General features: G+C 49.8%; 1 protein-coding gene across 2 annotated transcripts in view; it reads right to left on the bottom strand.

Annotated features, from left to right (window-relative positions):
- The window catches only part of SLCO3A1 (solute carrier organic anion transporter family member 3A1), a 218,713-nt gene that overhangs the window by 49,754 nt on the left and 146,803 nt on the right, over nt 1–22,156 (bottom strand). For both annotated transcript variants that reach the window (XM_039491807.1, XM_039491808.1), the window contains exon 3: nt 7,171–7,269. In XM_039491807.1, coding sequence (XP_039347741.1) covers nt 7,171–7,269 — 99 coding nt within the window. The remainder of the gene's footprint in view (nt 1–7,170; nt 7,270–22,156) is intronic.

Below are 22,156 nucleotides of genomic sequence, written 5' to 3' on the forward strand. Positions count from 1 at the left end.
ATGATGATCACAATGGTCCCTTCTGGCCTTAAAAAAATCTGTAAATCTAGGTACCATCATGAGCAATGAAAATTGAAGGTCAATTGGTAAAAGATGAGAGGCCTATGGATAGAGCTCTGGGCTGAGAGTCAGGAGATCTCTGTCGCTGACCTACTGAGGGATCTTGGCCAAATCACTTCATCTCCTCGTGGCTCTGTTTCCCCTCCCATCTACTGTCTGTTTGTCTATTTAGAGTATAAGCTCTTCATGGCAGGGAATGGCTCTCACTCTGTTTGTACAGCCCAGCGCAATAGGGCTGATCTCAGGTGGGGCCCCTAGGTGCTCTCGTAACAAATCATAATTAAATGGGTGAACAAAGCACATTTAGTGATGCGTCGGCCTTGCTCCCCTTTGGCATTCGCTCACTCATTCGCTGCCCAAATTCAGTGCCTGGCACCTGGTCTCCCAGGTGCCTGTGTGCATTAGTGAGGCTGGGCTGGACATCACCGAGTAACTTCTGAGCCCCTGGAATGCGTTACTCTGAGCAGGTCCCTCAGCCACCCACATCCGTAGGTGCCTCGGTGGGACAGTCTCCCGGGAGAGCTTCTTGCTCTGGTGAGCGTATGAGACCACCCCATGCCTGACTCTCACTCTGAATGTGATTAGCGTGGCCGTCCAGCGGAGTGCAGGGGAACGATGGGCATGCTCTACTGAGCACGTATGGGAGCCTTTTTGCCTCACTCCAGTTTCCCCTGTTATTCCAAGCCAGTAATAGGTCCAGCTTCACTGAAGGCCATGGCTGCAACCCGTTTCCTGGATGAGATTACTAGACCAGGACGGGATGTCTTGGCTCCCAGTCTGTAACCCCCGCCACCCCCAGCAATCAATCAGCACACACAAAAAAGCCCATCTGTAAATCTTAAGAGTCATTTGGGGAGGGAGGGGGATAAAATCTGTGGTAGATGAGTAATTGTCTTTCAGACGGAAACCATAACATTGCATCTTCTGACTGAGGAGATCCCCTGGGAAAGCAAGGCCAATGTGTGTCTCAGCTCCTGGGAGCTCATTCTTGGTGGGGGTTTGCGCGCGTGTGCTGCTCGAATAACAATCTCCTCTGTGTGTCTTGTGTTATAGTCAATCTGAAAAGCTGTGTCTGAAGTGAAGTAATCAAGTTGTCTCTCAAGCAGAGAGGGAAGGAGACTCTTCAGTCTCAGGGGAAAATACCATATAGCTCGAAAATATTTTCATTTTTGAGGGATTGAATTCGTGTCCCATTATTTCCCCCTGCCGAGATGCATTTCTTCAGCTCCTGGGAATGGTGTCAGATTGACAGCCAGGCCTTCTGTATATTCCCCAGACAGGTACAGTATGGGCAGTGGAGCCACAATCTCTCCCCCTCACTGCTCTGTCACCGTGCCTGAGCCCTGGCCTCAGGATACGAGCGCAGTTCAGTCTCCTGGAACATTCATTTCCTGGCCACTGGGATGCGGACACCCTCATCCATCTGAAAATAGACTCAGGCCTCCAGTTTGGTTTCCATACAGCAGACCTCCGAACAACCCTCAGCTGACAACAACAGGCCGTCACCAACCACCCAGACCAGATCTAGAGAGCTCTCTATGCCCCTAATAATCAACTGAACCATCCCATCCCTCCGGGTTTCCCAAAGTTCATGGTCCAGTGCCCTCGTCAGCAGTGCCATAGTGGTACTAGGAACAGGCCATATTTGATTTTATTGTTCAGCAGTAAATGTGATCATCAGTATGGCTTAGTGGGCAGAGCACTGAATTGGGACTCAGGTAACCTAGGTTATAATTCCTGATTCTTCCACTGGCCTGCTGGGTGACCCTGGACAAGCCACTTCCCCCTCTCCATGCCTCAGTTTCCCCATCTGTAAAATGGGGGTGATGCTACTGACCTCCTTTGCAAAGTGCTTTGAGATCTACTGATGAAAGCGCTATGTAAGAGCTAGGTATTATTATTATAGGGCCAAATTCATCATTGGTTTAACTCCACTGAAATCAATGGATTAAATGGGCCCACTCTATGTCTGAACAAGGAGCCCCCTGGCAGGGAGGCTGGGCAGCCAGAGGCGCTGCCCAGTAAGTTATATTTACAGGTGGGCAAGCAGCACAAAGGAAGCCAGTGAGTATTTGGTTTTCAGATGAATTTGTACATGCCCCTTGTGCATGAGCAAGACACAGTGGCCATCTTTGAGCCAATTTTCATAGGTCTGTTCCGAGCCCTGCAGGCAGCCTCACGGGATGTACAAAATTCCATATTTATGGTGCTGTGATGTGTTGCGATGTCACAGAAGCACAGCACGTTCCCAAAGGGGACAACATCCCTGAAGCAAGATGAGAGATGCTGATACAGCCTGTTGGGATGTGGTGGAGTGGAGACATAGGCAAAGGCCTCTGAACAAGACAGAGAAAAGTTCTACAAAAGGGGAGAAGCCTCAGGTTTGTTATCTAGCCAAGCAGTTAGGAAAACAGAGGAGAGGATTGGTTGGTTTGTAGCACCCTCTGGTGGCAAACAAATGACATTGGCAATGAACAAAGGGTTCTGCTTTTTCACAGAATCATAGAATATCAGGACCTCAGGAGGTCATCTAGTTTAACCCCCTGCTCAAAGCAGGACCAACACCAACTAAATCATCCCAGCCAGGGCTTTGTCAAGCCTGACCTTAAAAATCTCTAAGGAAGGAGATTCCACCACCTCCCTAGGTAACTCGTTCCAGTGCTTCTCCGCCCTTCTAGTGAAAAAGTTTTCCCTAATATCCTACCTAAACCTCCCCCACTGCAACTTGAGACCATCACTCCTTGTTCTGTCATCAGGTACCACTGAGAACAGTCTAGATCCATCCTCTTTGGAACCCCCTTTCAGGTAGTTGAAAGCAGCTATCAAATCCCCCCTCATTCTTCTCTTCTGCAGACTAAATAATCCCAGTTCCCTCAGCCTCTCCTCATAGGTCATGTGCTCCAGCCCCTTAATCATTTTTGTTGCCCTCTGCTGGACTCTTTCCAATTTTTCCATATCCTTCTTGTAGTGTGGGGCCCAAAACTGGACGCAGTACTCCAGATGAGGCCTCACCAATGTCAAATAGAGGGGAATGATCACGTCCCTCGATCTGCTGGTAATGCTCCTACTTATACAGCCCAAAATGCTGTTAGCCTTCTAGGCAACAAGGGCACACTGTTGACTCATATCCAGATTCTCGTCTACTGTAAGCCCTAGGTTTTTAAATAATAATGTATCCATCCACCTACAAAAATTTAAGCAGGACATAGAAGTTACTTGCAAACGTTTTGACACTTGGACATAAGAGTGGCCACGTGGATCAGACTAGTGATCCAGCTAGGATCCAGCCTCTGTCAGGGACCAGCACCCGACTTTCCTAATAGTCTGAGTTTGTGGAATGGCGAAAGATATTGCAAAGGCAAAATGTATTTTCCTCACCCCTTTTAATGTATTTTCTCTTTTTTCCTCTTTTCCCCATGCAGAGGCAGTATGAGCTAGTGAAAGTGGGGAATCAGGACTCCTTGGTTTCCTCCCCAGTTCTGTCTTACTGGGAAACCCAGGGCAAATGACCCATCGCATTGCATCCTTTTCCCCACTGGTCACATGGGGATAACAACTTGGAGTCCCTGACCTACGTCCCCTGAAGTTTCATCTTTGGCTAATGGAATAAAGTGAGAGTGTTATTACTGGTACGCTCTGTCACAAAAATGGGAATTCTTTTCCAATAAAAAAGTTTCAAATAAAATGAAACATTTTCATTTCATTCTAAACCTCGGTGCAATTTTTTGATGAAATGATTCAAAATGAAAGCGATCATTTCCAGTGAACTTGGAAATGTCCATTTGGTATTTTTCAGGCTTTTCCTCCCCTGTTCATAAACCCCATCCCGTTTTCCAATGGCAAGAAAGAACAAACCAAACAGAAAAATTTTCATCTTGAATCATTTCATCAAGAATTTGGAAATTTTCAAACCCACAAACATTTGTCATGAAAAAGTCCCCTAATTCAAAAATATTTTTAACCAGCTCTAATTAAGACATTTTTCTGTTGCTAAGTTTTATCAGCATCCCGGCAGGAATTATTATTTGCTTTAGTGAGGGCTTTACCCCCCTAATTAATACCAAGGTTCTATCAAATCTTATCTATGAGCTTGCTTTCCACTCACAAGTAGGCCCACTGACTGAAGTTATTGCATTGGCTTCAACTGAATTACTCCCAGGCATAAAATTAAGTGTGTGCTAAGTCCAGGTGCGGCTCTAGGAATCCCGCCACCCCAAGCAGGGCGGCGCGCCGCGGGGCGCGCTCTGGCGGTCGCCGGTCCCGCGGCTCCGGGGGACCTCTTGCAGACATGCCTGCGGAGGTTCCGCTGGTCTCGCGGCTCCGGTGGAGCATCCGCTGGCATGACTGCGGAAGGTCCGCCGGAGCCGCCTGCTGCCCTGCCGGCAAAATGCCGCCCCAAGCGCGCGCTTGGTGCGCTGGGGTCTGGAGCCGGCCCTGGCTAAGTCTTTACTGGATCAGGGTCTAAATAATAAATGATTTGAATTCCCTGTCTTGGACCATGAACATTTTTATTACCTATCACCCTATAGTTTCTTTCCTCTTCCCCTTTCAGAGGCATGCTGGGCTAATGGACAGTGTAACTCAGGGGTGGGCAAACTACGGCCCGCGGACTGGATCCGGCCTGTCAGGGCTTTGAATCCGGCCCATGGGATTGCCACCCCTGTGGCACCGTGGGCCTTGCACCGCTCCCGGATATCCAGCACCACGTCCCTGTGGCCCTTGGGTGGGGGGGCAGAGGGCTCCGCACGCTGCCCTTGCCTGCAGGCACTGCCCCCTGCAGCTCTCATTGGCCAGGAACGGGGAACCACGGCCAATAGGAGCTTCGGGGGAGGTACCCACAGGTGAGGGAAGAGCGCGGCGCCCTCTATTCACCCCCCTCCCCAGGGGCCGCAGGGACGTGGTGCCAACCGCTTCCGTGAGTGGCGTGGGACCAGGGCAGGCAGGGAGCCTGTCTTGGCCCCGGTGCGTGCTGCTGCCACCAAGGAGCCGCTCCAGGTAAGTGGTGCTGGGCCGGAGCCTGCACCCTGAACCCCTCCTGCACCCCAACACCCTGCCCTGAGCCCCCTGTCGCACCCCACACCCCTACTGCACCCCAACTCCCTGCCCTGAGCCATCTGTCGCACCCCACACCCCTACTGCACCCCAACCCCCTGCCCTGAGCCCCATCGCACCCCACACCCCTACTGCACCCCAACTCCCTGCCCTGAGCCCCATCGCACTCCACACCCCTACTGCACCCCAACCCCCTGCCCTGAGCCTCCTGCCACACCCCACCACTCCTGCACCCCCAACCCCAGCCCAGAGCCCCTGTCGCACCCAACCCCCCTACTGCACCCCAACCACCTGCCCTGAGCCCCGTCGCACCCCTCACCCCTACTGCACCCCAACCCCCTGCCCTGAGCCCCATTGCACACCACACCACTACTGCACCCCAACCCCCTGCCCTGAGCCTCCTGCCACACCCGGCACCTCTCCTGCACCCCAACCCCCTGCCCTGAGCCCCCTGTCGCACCCCACACCCCTACTGCACCCCAACCCCCTGCCCTGAGCCCCATCGCACCCCACACCCCTATTGCATCCCAACCTCCTGCCCTGAGCCTCCTGCCACACCCTGCACCTCTCTGCACCCCAACCCCTGCCCTGAGCCCCCTGTCGCACCCGGCACCCCTACTGCACCCCAACTCCCTGCCCTGAGCCTCCTGCCACACCCTGCACCTCCTGCACCCCAACCCCTGCCCTGAGCCCCTGTCGCACTCCACACCCCTACTGCACCCCAACCCCTGCCCTGAGCCTCCTGCCACACCCTGCACCCCTACTGCACCCCAACCCCTGCCTTGAGCCCCTGTCGCACCCCACACCCCTACTGCACCCCAACCCCTGCCCTGAGCCCCATCGCACCCCACACCCCTACTGCACCCCAACTCCCTGCCCTGAGCCCCTGTCGCACCCCACACCCCTATTGCATCCCAACCTCCTGCCCTGAGCCTCCTGCCACACCCTGCACCTCTCCTGCACCCCAACCCCCTGCCCTGAGCCGCCTGTCGCACCCTGCACCCCTCCTGCAGCCCTGAGTCCCTTGCCGCACCCTGCACCACTCCTGCACTCCAACTCCCTGCCCTGAGCCCCTTCCTACACACCCTACACACTGCACCGCCTCTCACACCCCGCACTCCCTCCCACACCCCAACCCCCCTGAGCCCCCTCCCACACTCTGGACCCCTTCTGCACCCCAACCCCCTGCCCCAGCCCTACATTCATGGCCCTGCATGCAATTTCCCCACCCAGATGTGGCCCTTGGGCCAAAAAGTTTGCCCACCCCCGGTGTAACTGGACTCTACTGACAAAAGGAATAATATACCTAAAAATAGAAGAGGAGACAGAAAGACAGATCGAGAGAGAGAGAGAGAGACATTCAGAATATCAGTAACTGTGAAAAAATAAATAGCAGGGCTCAGGGAGGAGAGTCACATAGCAACTATCACCAAGAGAGGTAGTGCACAGACAGCACCAGAAGCTTCCTTATTGATATGCCTCTACCCTAGGGTGACCAGACAGCAAATGTGAAAAATCGGGACAGGAGGTGGGAGGTAATAGGAGCCTATATAAGAAAAAGACCCAAAAATCAGGACTGCCCCTATAAAATTGAGACATCTGGTCACTCTACTCTACCCTAGGTTGCAAAGACTTCCTGTAGTGGCAAAACGGGGGGTTTGTTCTCCATGGCCTATACTGTCCTCAGTCCCTTGGTGGAGGCTGCATGCATGGGAGCTAGCTAGCACTAGCTGTGATGGTGGCATCTCGATGCGGACGTCTGTCTACTAAGAAATGGGCTATGATCCCCTCAGACTCATTTAACATAAGATTCCAAACCACCCCAGATGGTAACAATTTCCAGCCACTTCCAACTTCTTCTCCACTGGAATCGAGGTGAAAGGCTTTGAATCCCACCCAGCAGCTGAGTCTCACTCAAAAGGATCTCCTTGTGCCTTGTTATGCTCATGAGCCTAAGAGACTCAGTGAGAGGGGGCTTTATGGGTGAATCTCAACATCTTAGTCCTGCAGTACATCGTTAATGCTCTTTAACAGCAACTCAGAAACAATTCGCCTTACTTGTGTCAATGAAGACAGCGTCCACATAGATTTTGGTACAGAAGGAGCCCAAGATAAATCCACAGGCTGGTCCAAATACCAGCATTGTAAACAGGATCCCTGCAAAGAAGCAGAAAACAACACAGGGAAATTAAACACCAGGCACAAATTGTTCATCACACATTAGGCCAAATCCAGGCCGTACTGACATCGAGTCAAGATTTGCTTCCAAAGAATATCGTAGAGTGGGGTTCTCAAACATTTTTTTGCTGGGCCGCCCTTTGAAAATATTTCAGGCTGTGACACCGCTCCCCTTACAAGTGATAGCAAATTACGGTATATAATCATAGGTGCACACTCATGGTATTGCCACCCTTACGTCTGCAGCGCTGCTGGTGGTGGTGCTGCCTTCAGAGCAGGGTGGCCAGAGAGCAGCAGCTGCTGTATCCCCCACAACTCCTCTTTGCCCCCAATGACATTGTTGTGATCTCGTGATCCCCCTTCAATAGCCTTGTGACCCCCTTCTGGGTCGGGACCTCCAGTTTGAGAAACACGGTTGTAGAGCATGGAGATGTCATGCGGTTGGACACATGCTTTGAACACAAGGGCTCCCCCCTAATGCTCTCTGCTCTGTCCCGGCTCCTCAGAGGAGAGGGATGGGTGGGGTTGAATGCCAGGAAGGATTCTATACACCTGAAGGGATGGTTTGTAAGTGAGACATTTTGGGGACCACCCAGACCAGGAAGAGGTTCTGTCACCTCCTGCCCTGTAAATCTTGGTGCCTTTATGCTGGGCCTCTTTGGTTCAGAGACCTGACACCAGTAGCCCCTCCACACGCACAAAGTCTTATCCTGGCCCCCTCAGCCTAGTTATGCTTTGCTGGTGACCCCAAGCCCTTCCAGTCCCGAGTCTCCCCAAACCTGTCCATGCTGAGTTCTTAACTAACAGATACTCGGACTTTTCTCTTCTGGTTTGTCAGCCCCCCCAAGGTGTGAAACCAGCCCCCAGCCTGCTCGGACATGTACACTCCATACAGTTTGCATACCAGAGACCCGCTTGGGGTAAAAATGAACAAAAAGCTTATTAAGCAGAACCCCCCCCCCCCAGAGCCAAAGATGAAATCGTGAGGGGAAGCAAATACATGCAAGTTACACAGAAAATAAACATCAAAATGGAACCTCAGGCTTTACTCTTTTAAATTAGATGAAACCCCTGTTTTAATACAAGGTACCTATTGCCTTTGAACAGTGTCCCAGTGTAATGCCGACAGACCCTGGTCGTCAGCGGACAGGATCGAACCGGGGATCTCTGGAGCTTAGTGCATGAGCCTCTACAGCGTGAGCTAAAAGCCAAGTGGCTGTTAGCTAAGGCTGTAGAGCAGACTCATTTTATCTCTCTCTCTCTAAGTGGGCTTAGTGCCACTAGATAGGACAGAACACCACACCCAGGAGGTGTGTGGGTTACATCAGCATACCTCCTAACTGCAAGGGCGATCAGTGTTTCCCAGACAGCTTCCCGCCTAGATGCTGTCCCTCAGTTTCTGGCTAGATTTCACTTCCAAACCCTTCCCTTTTAAAAGGGTTTGCAGTTCTCTCTCTCTCTCTTGCATGGTCACTGAGAGCAGGAGAAGTTCCCTCTTAACTTGATAGCCAGGGTGTCTCAATGTCTTCCCATTAAGTGTAAAGGCCCACCATTTGTCTTCTCCTAGGTGCTTGGAGCTAGTCTCATCTGGTTGGGGAGGCAGCCCCTCCCTGGCTGACTGCCCACCGCCGCGTCAGGAGGTGGAGCTGAATGTTGTAGCACAAATTAGGAGTACAGTTTTATATATACAGACAAATACATGAACTCATGACCACAGTTTGTAAACATATCTCATAATGACCATCAAGTTCAGAACATTACAAGCTTTCATAGGAGACCTTACGCGATATATTTTTATGCAGAACAACATTGTATACGAGCAGTTAATTCAATTGCTTATTCTTTGGGGTTCAGACCCCCTGTTCTTCTGTTGGGGTGTCTGGACCCTGATTTTCATGGTAAGTGCAACAAATAGCTTAGTAGCCAGATGTCCCCAGGTCTCAACTGGTAGGGTCACTTCCCAGGACGCCTTGCTACGAGCACAAGCTACAGCAGACACAACTTTTCTCCCAGGGCAGATTCCATCAGAGAAATCCTCATCTGTGTCCAGCCAGGTTTAATACTGGCCATTTACCAGACAGGCCTGGATGCTTTCAGTGCCTGGGGCCAGCCTATCCCTGATATATCGAGCTGGTATAGTAGATGGTGTAAATGTGCCCTTTCAGCTGTTGAAATGCTCCCTGAAAGCTGCAGCTCCCACCCTGCCACTCCACTGATGTGCCCCAGCATAACACTGTTCATGGGGGCAGGTGAAGGGACATCAAAGGAGCTGGATGGGGCTCATCCCCCCCTGGGGCCTGCAAGGAGCTATCTGAGTCCCAGCGCAGCTGGGCCATTTCTCTCCCCACCACCCTGCCTCTGCCTGCGCTCTGTATATTGAACTCACACTTCAGTTTGGCAGTGAGATGCATCCCTTGTCCCCTCTGCGAAGCCAGCCAGAGAAGCTGTCTGCCGCTGCCCTGACACCTTGACGGATCGATAATGCACTGGTTAACTGCAGCCTCCCAGCCCTTTAACCCGAAACATTATTTCATCCTGAAGCATTTTCTCATAGCGCAGTTCTCAGCAATCAGAGAAATGATCTGCACAGCTGGGGGCAGAGAGGAGCTGGAGAAAAGCAGTGGCCTGTTAATAGCCACGAAGGAACACCAAGGCCACTGAAAAAAAAACACATGTGCCCTGACGAAAGCCTGGCTGGGCAGAATGCAAGAGTTTGCCTGGCCAGAAATAACTTTGCCTTAGTTCTGAGCATATTAGTTCCTTTAAAAGTGCGGCTTGGCTTTAATAACTGACGCAGTGGAGCAACCATTATCTCCTCCAGCGTCTTGAATGCAAACAGAGCTCACCGATACTGGTACCGAAATCAAGACCAATAAGGGGAGAGAGAAAGGGAGAGGCTGGGAAAAAGAGAGGGCCTCTGAGGAGATTTTTGTAAATGATGTAAGGGAGAGATGGTGGCCTTGTGGTTAAATCACCAGGCTGGGAGATCAGGATTCGATCTCCCTCTTCAGTGCAAACTATGGGTGTGACCTTGGGTAAGTCACTTATGGTAGGAAATTCAAAAGCCCAGTGTGTGCCTAAATCCTATGGGAGGTCAACAGGACTTGTGCTCCCAAATCACTTGGGCTCCTTTGACACTCCAAGCCTTAATCTCCTTGCGCCCCTCTTCCCCCTCTGTAAAATGAGGATACTCCTTCACTTCACATTGGTGAGGAAAGGGTATGTTTACTAATGTCTGTGAGGTGTTGTGAGCCTCTTCACAGCTCAAACACTAGAGGGATGGGATCTCTCTCAGGGGAATGGGGTCCAAGAAAGACTGTTGCAGGGGGTGGGAGCTGCAGAGGAGAAGGATTTCTTGCCATCAGTGTAAAAATGCATGAAGGAAGCTGGCGCGGGAGGGGGCGGCTGGATGAAGACTGCAGAGGTTTCTAAAAATAAGCAGATCAACTTTCTGCTGGCCCCTGGAGTACTGTGGGGCTAGTGGATTTGTTTATGGATGGCAGTGACATGGATGGATGGGGGTGGGGGCAGAGGGGAAGGGAGCATCTCTAGATACAGCGAGAAGGGATGGAGGCAGTGCTAGGGCTGGATTTGTCCAAAGCACCATGCTAGCCTGGTGCTGTTACCGAGATGGATGGTTTTTAAAGGGAAAACACTTCTTGAGGTTACTAGTTATCTAAGAGGATTCACTTGTAATATTGTCTTGACGCACTTTGAGAGGCAAAGGTAACATTGCAACAGACCTACTGAGAAAGAATAAGTCGCAGCCTACAGAGCATGGCTGAACTCGGCATAATGGGAAATGCTGATCTTGAGCTAAGATAAATCCCATTCAGTCCCCACTTCAGACTGTGTGCTGGAGATTGCTAGATACGAGCCCACGCTGCCATCTGCCACATTTCAGACTCAGGCATATGGCACAGCGAATGTGCAGGAGAAACTTACTAACCTGAAACTCTACACTAACGCTGGCAGGATCTCCCCCATCTAGCTGCACTCCAGCAAAGCCACAAGTGACGGAGACAATGGTACTTTTATTAAATACCCCACAGTACACTTACTCAAACTCTCCGCAGCATCAGCATTCAAACCAAACTGCAGCTGACGAAAGGAAAGGAAAGGAAAGCAGCACACTTTTTGCAATGCAGCATTCAGGTGTTATCAGCGTGTTTGAACACTTTTTCGCTAGTTGACAAGGTTCACTGATTCACAGGTGCTTTGCCAGTCCGCATGGGCATGAGCAAGGATCTGCTGGGTGTGTGTGGGTACGCACAGAGTTATGCACTAATCATTTGTTTATATGCCAATATGGAATATTAATAATCAGAATAGTGCTAGACAGTAATAATAATTGTGTGCGCATGCAAAGTCCGAGTTTTGTTGACTGAGGGATCCATTGCGAATTAGCCCCGTATGTGTTATTTCTAAGGCTGCGTGTCTGCCACGGAGGTCACAGATCCCGTGACTTTTGCAGTGGCCAGTGCGGCTGGCTCAGGGGCTGCCCGACTGTTCGGGCAGCCCCTGGGCCAGCAGCAGTTTGGGTGTGGGAGGGGCCTCAGGGCTAGGGCAGGGGGTTGGGGTGTGGGGCGGTGCTTACCTGGGGAAGGCTTCCCCGGAAGTGGCTGGCATGTCCCTGCAGCTCCTAGGCGGAGGGGCCAGGGGGCTCTGTGCATCGCCCCCGCAGCTCCCATTGGCTGCGGTTCCCGGCCTAAGGGAGCTGCAGAGCTGACGCTTGTCGTGGGAGCAGTGTGCAGAGCCCCCCGGCCTTCCTTCCCCCTAGGAGCTGCAGGGACATGCCAGTCAGAGCCAGGTAGCGAGCCTGCCAGCCCTGCAACTCCCCACTCCTGCAGCGCCAGCTGGGGTCCTGGGCTTCCCCCCCCCCCCCCGCCCCCAGTGCCTGCAGAGGTCCTGGGCCATGTGCAGCCACCCACCCATCCCCCCCAGCACCAGTGTGAGTCCTGGGCCACCCTCCTAGCACCTGCATCACCCCCAGACCTCCCTCCCCAGAGCACCCATAGCCCCCCGGCCCAAGTTTTAGTCAGGGGGATATAGTACAAGTCATGGAAGGTCATGGGCCGTGAATTTTTGTTTATTGCCCATGACCTGTCCATGACTTTTACTAAAAATACCCGTGACTACAACGTAGCCTTAGTTCTTGCTAGATACCTGTAGGCACACGATAAGGCCTGGATCCTGCAAGTCATTGCACAGCACACCATGTGCAAGCCTGTTGCACTCTAGGGTACGTATGAGCAGAGGCTACATAGGGGGCACGTATGGTTAAGCACTAGGCCTAGCCCTCTGCAATGAGCAGCAGTCTCAAAATCCCTGTCTCCCTGCTCTCATGTGCACAGGGCTGCAGGGGCGGGGAAAGAACAGGCATGTCTGACCAAACACAGGGGCAGAATTTCACCTGCTGACAATTGGCATAGCACCACTGAAGCCAATGGAGATGGCTCTTGTAAATCAGAGTGAGAATCAGCCCATAGGCTTAACGTGATCCCCAGCATATGAACGAGACCTTATCTAACAGGCACTCTTTGGGCCCTTGCCCGGGGAGTGCACACGGATGATTTGCTACTGGGAGGTACAATGCTCTCCGGCAAACACGTCCCCATATTACCGTTACAACAGTTACAGAGATTGCTCTCTTCCTGAGATAAGGTCACACAGGGCAATAGAAGGGCTTAGAGCGGAGACAGACTCCCACAGACATCAGTGTCCTAATAGCCACACCAAAGCCAAGACTCAATTCCCATTACTCCCAATGGGCACTGTGTATGTGGATCGAGGGTAGTTTCGGGTCAGCAGACAGGCTTTTCCAGGGCCATCACAAGGGCAGGCGATATGTAGCTTTCTGCAGCTTAGACTGAAATACACATGGTGTTGGGCTGGCGCCCAGAAGGCAGGCTAAATCAGCTGTGATTTGGGTCTGACCTGTTCTCCAGAGCCAGCGGGCGTCAGTCCTTTCTTTGTGACCGGGAATTGCAGCTGCTGATTTTCACAAAGTGTTTTGCGCTCTCTGGAGAGCTGTGAACTTTCAAAGGCTGCTGTCTGCGGCTGACGCAGGGTCACTGGGGTAAGTCACACGTGGCATGTCACAAGAGGCCAAACCCTGAAATCCTTAATCCTCCGCCAGTGGGGTCATTGAAGTCAGTAGGACTGGACAGTTTTGTCTCATGGTGTTTTCCCGTATAGCCACAAGTCCCAGCTTCAGTTGTGTCAGACTCCAGGAGTATGTAAGCAGGCCCACTTGAATCAGAGCTTGGTTTGGGACTGCAATGACCGAGGGAGGGACAGAGACAGAGATCTGAGGGAGCAAGACATCGGCATGTGACAAAGGGGACCCATTTTCTAAAGCAGGGAGCGAACAAGAAGGTGTTAGGTGAGCTGATAAAGCATTAGAGACTGGTAAAACTGAACACTGGAAAACGGTTCACTCTGAAAGTTCACCACTAGAGGGCACTGTGGGATTAAATGTGTCTGCTAAAAGTAGACTTTTAAAGTGCTAAGACATTAAATTATCTTTCACCTCCAGGTTAATTGCAATTACGTCCCGTCCCCCCACCCTCCAAAGTTAACTCTGGTTTTGATTTCTCTTAAAGTTTACACTAAAATCAAGTCTACAGGAAGCTGTTCCTATGCTCCTCTTCAGAGGATCCCATCTTAACGCTCTCCATGTAACAACAATATATTACAGGCAGTCCTCGACTTTATGGCGTTCGAGTTACAACCAACAGCATTTACGACGTTTCCAAACTGACATCCTATTTCGACTTTCTGATGTTGCTTTCGACTTTACGACGCTCAAGTCGACATTGTTCCTGTGAGAAAATCAAGTTATGTTTAGACTTAAGATGTGATGTTCAGGAACCACTTGTGGCGTGAGTCCGAGGACTGCCTGTACAGTATTACCGTTTAAAATAAAATGCAACTCATCTGAAGGTTCCCAAAGAACAGCCCATATGTACAGCTATTCTGCACCTGGCATAGAGGTGAAGCGGAAAGACAGTCCACTGGGTAAGGTGATTGCCTCAAATTTGTGAGACAAATGTTCAGTTTCATGTGTGACCTTGGGTGGGCCACTTAGTCTCTCTGTGCCTCAGTTTCCCATGGTTACAATAGGGATAACCGTTCTGCCATACTTCACAGGGGTGCTGTGAGGACAAACACATTACAGATACCTGTTGTGATGGGGGCCATATAAGTACCTAAGATAGGTGGACCATGACAGAGGTTCAACAGAGCGAGCCATGATGCACTACAGTTTGGGACAGGAACTGAAGAATACTGTAGCCAGATTTAGGGAAGAGGAATAAGTCATGTTAAAGTTTGCCAGTCACCTCCTTCCTCTGTGATCTTTAATGACCCCACTCATTAAGAATGCTTCCATCTCACCCACCAGCAACAAAGAGCCCCTAACGCCATCAAGGAGCAGGCGCTACTTATTAGTAGAGATAGGCCTGAACCAGCACCCTGTCCCAAACTTGGGGGGCAGGGGGTACAGTATGGAAAGGAGGGTGTTTTAAAATCCTGAATCCTGAGGCTTGGCCTATCTGTTCCCATTAGTTAGGCCATTTCCAGTGTTTGTCTCTTGTTTTGAAATCAGTCTCATAAATATGCCCAATGGCTTGTGATGGGATATTAGATGGGGTGGGATCTGAGTTACTACAGAGAATTCTTTCCTGGGTGTCTGGCTGGTGAGTCTTGCCCACATGCTCAGGGTTTAGCTGATCACCATATTTGGGGTTGGGAAGGCCCTGGGGGTTTTTCACCTTCCTCTGCAGCGTGGGGCACGGGTCACTTGCTGGAAGATTCTCTGCACCTTGAAGTCTTTAAACCATAATTTGAGGACTTCAATAGCTCAGTCACAGGTTTGATACAGGAGTGGGTGGGTGAGATTCTGTGGCCTGCGTTGTGCAGGAGGTCAGACTAGATGATCATAATGGTCCCTTCTGACCTTAAAATCTTTGAGTCTATGATTTGGCTGTGGAGGGCATGGGGGACCCTTAGGCCATGCTAACCTGCTAATGGAAAACTACTCTTCCAAGTAAAAGCAACAAAGAATCCTGTGGCACCTTATAGACTAACAGACGTTTTGCAGCATGAGCTTTCGTGGGTGAATACCCACTTCTGTTTTCAGCAGCAGCGAGATTGTGGGTCAAATCTTGGCCCCACTGTAATCTGTGGCAAAACTCCCACTGACTGCAACAGGCCCCAGGACTAGCATCAGCCTCCTTCCTTTGGTTGTCTCTGTGTTGGCTCCTCTCTCCCACCTTGGGCACACCTGAGGAGTGTCATCACCTCCCTGCCTCAATAACAGGCGTGAGCAGTGGTGGACACAATGCTGCCTTGCAAACGCAGCTCTCTTGGTCTTTGGGCCAGCTGCACTCACTCCAGGCAGTGTTCTGTTTTCCCAGGTGATATTCACCTGTTGTGCCCCATGTTTAACCGACTGGGGGAGCGACATTCTCGTTTTCAGCATTTGACTCCTATTAAGGGTCAGTAACAGAGCTGGGCAGGAACTAGTTTTCCCATTCCAGGGAAACTTTTGAGATTTCCTCTCCCAAATCAGGATGAAAAGTCATAATCTAGAAAATTGTCACTAACTGATAATCCAATCGAGAGAGAGAGAGTGAGAGAGAGATTTAGTTCATATGTTTTGATTTCAAGGTCTTAATTAACCCCCCCCCCCCCCGTTAAATGTCAAACCAAAAGTTATTTCAAACAGAAATAAACGGGGTTGTTGTTTTTTTGCTTAGAAAATGTCAACATGAGACCTCTTTGAAACATTTTTCCAAATGTTTTTCAAAATGAAAAATGTATAACAAAAAAATCCCCCCCTAAAAATCAGTCCTTTTCCACAAGTTTTGGTTTCAACAAATTGGCATTTCCCAACCAAAAAAGTTAATCCAAAAATTCCTGACCAGCTCTAGTCAATTATAATAAAACCTAGCACTTCAGTCATGCTTTTCATTAAAACTCTCCAAGCACTGTACAGAGGGGAAGGGAGGAGTGATAGGAAGTATGATTATCCCCATTGCACATAAGGAGAAACCGAGGCACAGGGAAGGTGAAGTGATCTGCCCAAAGTCACACAGCAGGTCAGTGACAGAGCTGGGAAATGTTCCACTGAATGAATGGATGGGTTTCAACATTGCAACGAAGCAGAGCAATCCTTAGGCAAACCCTGCTACACACTGCTGGCTAAGAGATATTGAAGAAAACTCAAGCCTCCCGTGTTTGCAATGAGAAGTGGGAAAAGCATCTGTCCTGAATCCCCATTGTGAGTTAACAGGGAACAGTAACTCACAGCAGAAATGCCCCCTGGCTGGAAACAAGACACCAACGTGAAAAATACATGGACGAACATGCTTGTTCTTTAGGGAGCCCATTTCATGTTCATTTCAGGAAGAGATCACTAGTGAAGAAGAGCAGCTCCAGTGCACAGTGGTGGGCTGGATAAAGGCAACAGGTCATGGAACAAGAACCTTTACTTCAAAACCCTTTAGTGCTAAGCACTAAATGCCAGTCCCAGTGCAGGTGCTTCAGCAAAAGGAGCAGCGTGCACTTGGCAGAGACGAACATGAAGTGAAGCAGGTCAGAGCAACGCCAGAAAGCTTTGCTGTGATCTCTACTGGAAAGCCTTGCAGAGCGATCCATCTGCCATGTCACTACTCTGGCAGCTGCCTCTGACGGGGGATTGCAGCGGAGGGAAGCCAGGTTGTGCCCAAAGCAGAAGATCAAGAGATGGCTATATTTCACAGCATTCCTGACAAGTGCGTAGAGCAGGCGAGAAATGCCAAGAGGGTGACAATATTCTCTTATCCACAGGGCATTCATGCAAAGGTGCACGTGATCATCGGCTATTCAGAACCCAAAACTCTAATTAAGGTCACATAACAGTTTCCATTCCTAACCTCCCGTTTTCACTCACTCAGAAATTTCCCAGGCTTGGTCTCTGCCCAAAGATGAATTTATTTTAGTGAATGACTGAGACAGAATGGTTGAGCTGTTTTTGAAGAGAGTAACGTATAATATTTATACTCACATGCACCCCCACTCCCCGGAGGATATATATTTATGCATTGCTCCCTGCAAGATTTAGAGTTACTGGTTTAGGACCTGATGAAGAAGGGCACTTACGTACGTGCTTAACTTTAACCATTGACTTCAACGGAACTTTCCATGTGCTTAAAGAGGAGCTTTGCTGTATATTGGGGCCTTATGCAGGTGACGAGCCCCGAGCCAGAGACAATGACAGGGGAAAGGTTAACAAGGGGGGTGAGAGGTGAAGTGATGCAGCAGGTGTGTTGAGGCATCATAGGAGAAATATAAATACATAAGCAGATGTCTTTATTTAGCAAGTCTCCCTGAGATGTCAGCATCCTTTTAACACGCTCATCAGAAGCCAATGTAGAAAAGGGCAGCCGTATAAAAAGGTGCGAGGGTGATATCCTTGTGGCTAAGATCAAGCAGAGTAACAGTTTATTTTAGGTCCTCTCAGTAACTCATTTCTTATTTGTGAGCAAGGGAGAGAGTGCTCTCACTGTGTCCCATTAAGTGTGGCCATTTATTCAGTAATCCTTTCCCCACGACAGACGATTTTGCTGTCTTGACTTCATTATTTTCAACAAATTAAATGTTTGGAATCAAGTCTTGCTGCAACTTTTTTTTTTTGGGGGGTGTTTAAAAAATTGATTGTAGAGTTCACAGATTCACTTAGATCATACTAAGAGAAAACAAAATAAATGCTAGTGCAAGAATCCAGAGGGAATCCCAAACAGAATTTGAATATGCGGCTCTCTGTGCTAAACTCTCATCTACCGGTAAAATTAATGCACATTACACTGCATATAGTAAAGTTAACTCAGTTTTTTTTAAAAACAGCTAAGAATTTTCAGGTGTCACATTAGCCACCAGAAGGCGCACCTTCAATCCCAAGAACTAGCAGAGAGACACAGAAACTGACAAAATCACATTAATGATTTTACATATGAACTACATAGTTCTAGCAAAATGCATCTCCTAGTTCCTGCCAACCTCTGCAATCAGACCAAGTTATTGGAAGAACTAGGAATTAAGTCCTGAGTTCTCAAACTGGCCCTGCCACTGGCATACACTGTAGTCTTGCCAAGTCCCTTTGCTCCCCCATGCCTCAGTCTCCCCACTGTAAAACTGGCCTAATACTACTAGTGTTGCCAACTCTCACAATATTGGATGTTGTACTTAAAGCCCCAGTTCCCAGGGGTAGCAATCAGGTGAGAATCTCTGTTTTCATTGTTTTTCAGTCCTGGTGGCTGCAGGGAAGAGCCTGGAATCACAGTCTGACCCAAGGGCACCTAAAGGCTCAGGAGGCAAAGAACAGCCCATGTTTGTTCGATTAAAAAAAAATCACCACAATTTTTAGGGACCTGACTCATGATTTTTGAACCCTTAGAGTTGGCGATACCCTAGTACTGACCCATCCTTCGGGGCAGCGTGAGGATTCATTCATGGATGTCTGTGTAGCGCTCCATGTGGAAAATGTTATGTATTATTAGGGTTTCCAAAACTAATCATTGGGTTGGGACAGGCCTTTAAAGTGAGACCACGTAGTCTTGGCAGCCAAGTTCAAACATAGAAGTTCTTACAGTCACTGGCCTGCTGGGTGTCCTTGGGCTAGATACTGCCCCTCTCTGTGCCTCGGTTTCCCTATCCTGCCCTCCTTTGTAAAGCACTGTGAGATCTACTAATGGAAAGGGACTTAAGTGCAAGGTATTATCTCTAGCATATGAGAGACTCTGCCACTGAGTCCCTGAGTGGCCTTGGCCAAATTACCTTATTCATCTCCTTGCCCCATGTAGAGTTGTTAACTGGTCCCTGCTTCATGGGGCACTTACGCTGCTGAGTTAGTGTCTGTCCTGAGTGCTAATCTTGATGGTTATTTCTAGCTCCCTATCACAGGCATTATTATTGTTTATGCAGGCTATTACCACAGCACTAATTTAACTGTAAATTCCTTTATTAAATCCAATCTGGATGCTATTTATACAACTGCTCTAACCATGCCTAAATAATAAGCCAATTGACTACATCAAAACAGTAACAAACCATTTATAAGCATTTGATCAAGATATTTACAAACAGCCTAAACCCTGGGGTGCTCAGACTCATATTGGTCGGCTCCTGCTGGGTCTGGCAGGGATTAGCAATGAATCCTTTAAGAATCCTTTTTCGATCCTTGAACAAACAAGCAATGTCACTGCCAGTTATTGGGCCTTAGCTAAGACCAGCTGAAGCAGTTTCTTATATTGCTAGTTATTTACTGCACCTGGTACCCAATTAACTGCGTTTTATTTCTGTTACTTCAGCCTGACCTTAAATAAGAGAACGCTAATATTTCGAATGGTCACTACAAGTTTAACACAACAACTCTTCTTTCTCATGATTTCATTCTTTCTGGTCACATACTCTGGGGCTATTGCTCATGGTATATCCGAACTCAATTTAAAATCATCGTTCACCCAGATCTAATGTGGACCTATTTTCCCACACAGAGGCCTCTCTCGTCACCTGTAATAGCTGCTGGGCAGCTGTTCAAGATAAGGTTGCCAATCCTCCAGCATTGTCCTGGAGTCTCCAGGATTTAAAAATTAATCTTTAATTAAAGGTCCTGTCGTGTGATGAAACCTCCAGGAATAAGTCCATCCAAAACTGGCAGCCCTAGTTTGAGGGAGGGGCCCGCATGGGGAAGGGGTGATGCGAGCAGACAGATATAGCATCTCTCAAGGCTGCGTTTGAGGCGTGTTTAATAAGCAAGAGAGTTGCAATTCATAGAGGAGGAGAGAAAAAATCAGTTCTCAGGGTAGGGATCTCCTGAGCACCGAGACGCAGGGAACCTAGATTTAGAATAGCTCTCGTCACGCAGCTTCCAGGCAAGGCACAAAAGCAACTCGCTGGCCCATAAAGATTCCGAGTATCGTTTTCAAAAGCACCTTTGTGATTTAGGAACCTAACCCCCATTTTCAACAGTGACTCAGACGCCTAAGTCACACTGCCTCTGAGAAGGTTACCCGCTCTCTGCGCTGAAAACCCTACACACCCACTCCTACCCACCCCAGCAAAATCATCTTCCCTTCGGCAGAAGCCTTAGTCCTGCCTTGACGCCTAGCACCGGCAGAGCAGTACAATTCCAGAGCCCAGAAACCTCTGCCTAAGAGCAACCTGCCCCAGATATACACATCTAGGGCTACCAGGAAAAAGCATCGGAGCTGGGTTCAAGTGCAGCAGCAGCAGCAGGTCAGGGATAGAAAGGGGGGGGTGTGGATAAGAATTGCACTGGGTTCCCTCCCCAAATCCCTTCCCAAAGACAGACAAGTCCCTGGCATCAATACTGAGGCTCCAGTGTTGGTTTGTGAAGGAGTGGTGGTTGATCTGGCCTGCGATGGGTTGAGATCCAGAGCCGGGCTGCCGCTGTTCCAGGAAATCAGGGTGTAGAAACCTGCGCCCGACTCGGTATGAAGCACGTGGGCAGAGCGCTGACAGGAGGGATCCCTGCGCTGTGCTCTCCCGGACACCAGCTGTGCTGTCTAGTACTGAGAGCTAAGGGCAGAAAGTGACTGGCTCTCCCTGGGCCTCTTTGGGTTGCCAACTTTCTGACTGCAGAAAACCGAACAATCCCAGGAGCAGAGGAGTGAATGGGTGGCGTAGAAGCACCTTTCCCCACAGCTCCTAGCCCCAGGTTCTGTCGAGTTTAGCTCAGTTGGGCCCAAGGGCCCGGCCCAATGTATTACACCTCTACCTCGATAGAACGCTGTCCTCGGGAGCCAAAAAATCTTACCGTGTGATAGGTGAAACCATGTTATATCGAACTTGAATCGATCCGCTGGAGCGCGCAGCCCCGCCCCCCCCGGAGCGCTGCTTTACCGCGTTATATCCAAATTCTTGTTATATCGGGTGGCAGAGGTGTATTTATCAGCTTGGATGCGGTGCTGTCTGGTGGGTAAAGACAGGAAGTGAGGCACTGAGTGTATTAGATCCTGGCCCGATCACTGGGTCATAACAGATTTGTTTTTCAGTTCTTTGGTTTGAAGAGAAGAGAAAAACCAAACAAACTCCTAAACATCCAGATTTGGAAATGTTTAAATTCTTAGTTGCTGAGAATGATGGTGAAGAGATCATTCAAGGGCAGCAAATGGCTGTGTGCACGTGTATGGTGTGGGGAGGGGCTGCATGAGTGTGTATGGTGGGGAGAGGCTGCATGCATGTGTACGGTGGGGGAGAGGCTGCACGTGTGTGTATGGTGGGGGAGGGGCTGCATGCGTGTGTGTATGTATGGCAGAGGATGGGGTGCACATGTGTATGGTGTGGGAGGGCAGGGCCGACTCCAGGCACCAGCCCAGCAAGCAGCTGCTTGGGGCGGCCAACGGCGAGGGGCGGCATGTCCGGGTCTTTGGCAGCAATTCGGCGGTGGGTCCCTGGGTTCCTCTTGGAGCGAAGGACCAGCCACTGAATTGCCGCCGTAGACTGAAGCGGCAGCAGTAGAGCTGCAGATCGCGATTTTTGCCACCTCAAACAGCAAAATAAAATTTAAAAAAAAGCCGCGATCGCAATCTGCAGCTCATTTCTGATGCAAAGCACAAGGGAAGCAGATCATTAAGAACTTTACTATTGTTAACCTTACATCGTTCATTTTAACTACCATTTAATAATTAAATCTCCTGGCGCCTCTGGAGGTAGGGAGGTGTCATCACCCCCATTTTACAGATGGGGAGCATGAGATGCAGACCAGAGAATGCCTAAGGTTGCATAATTACCAGAACAGAACCAGGCATTCCCACTTCCAGACTCCGTGCTTGTCCCCTAGACGTCATTTCCTCCCACA

Source organism: Mauremys reevesii, linkage group 10 (assembly GCF_016161935.1).
Source record: "Mauremys reevesii isolate NIE-2019 linkage group 10, ASM1616193v1, whole genome shotgun sequence".
NCBI classification, from domain to species: domain Eukaryota; kingdom Metazoa; phylum Chordata; order Testudines; family Geoemydidae; genus Mauremys; species Mauremys reevesii.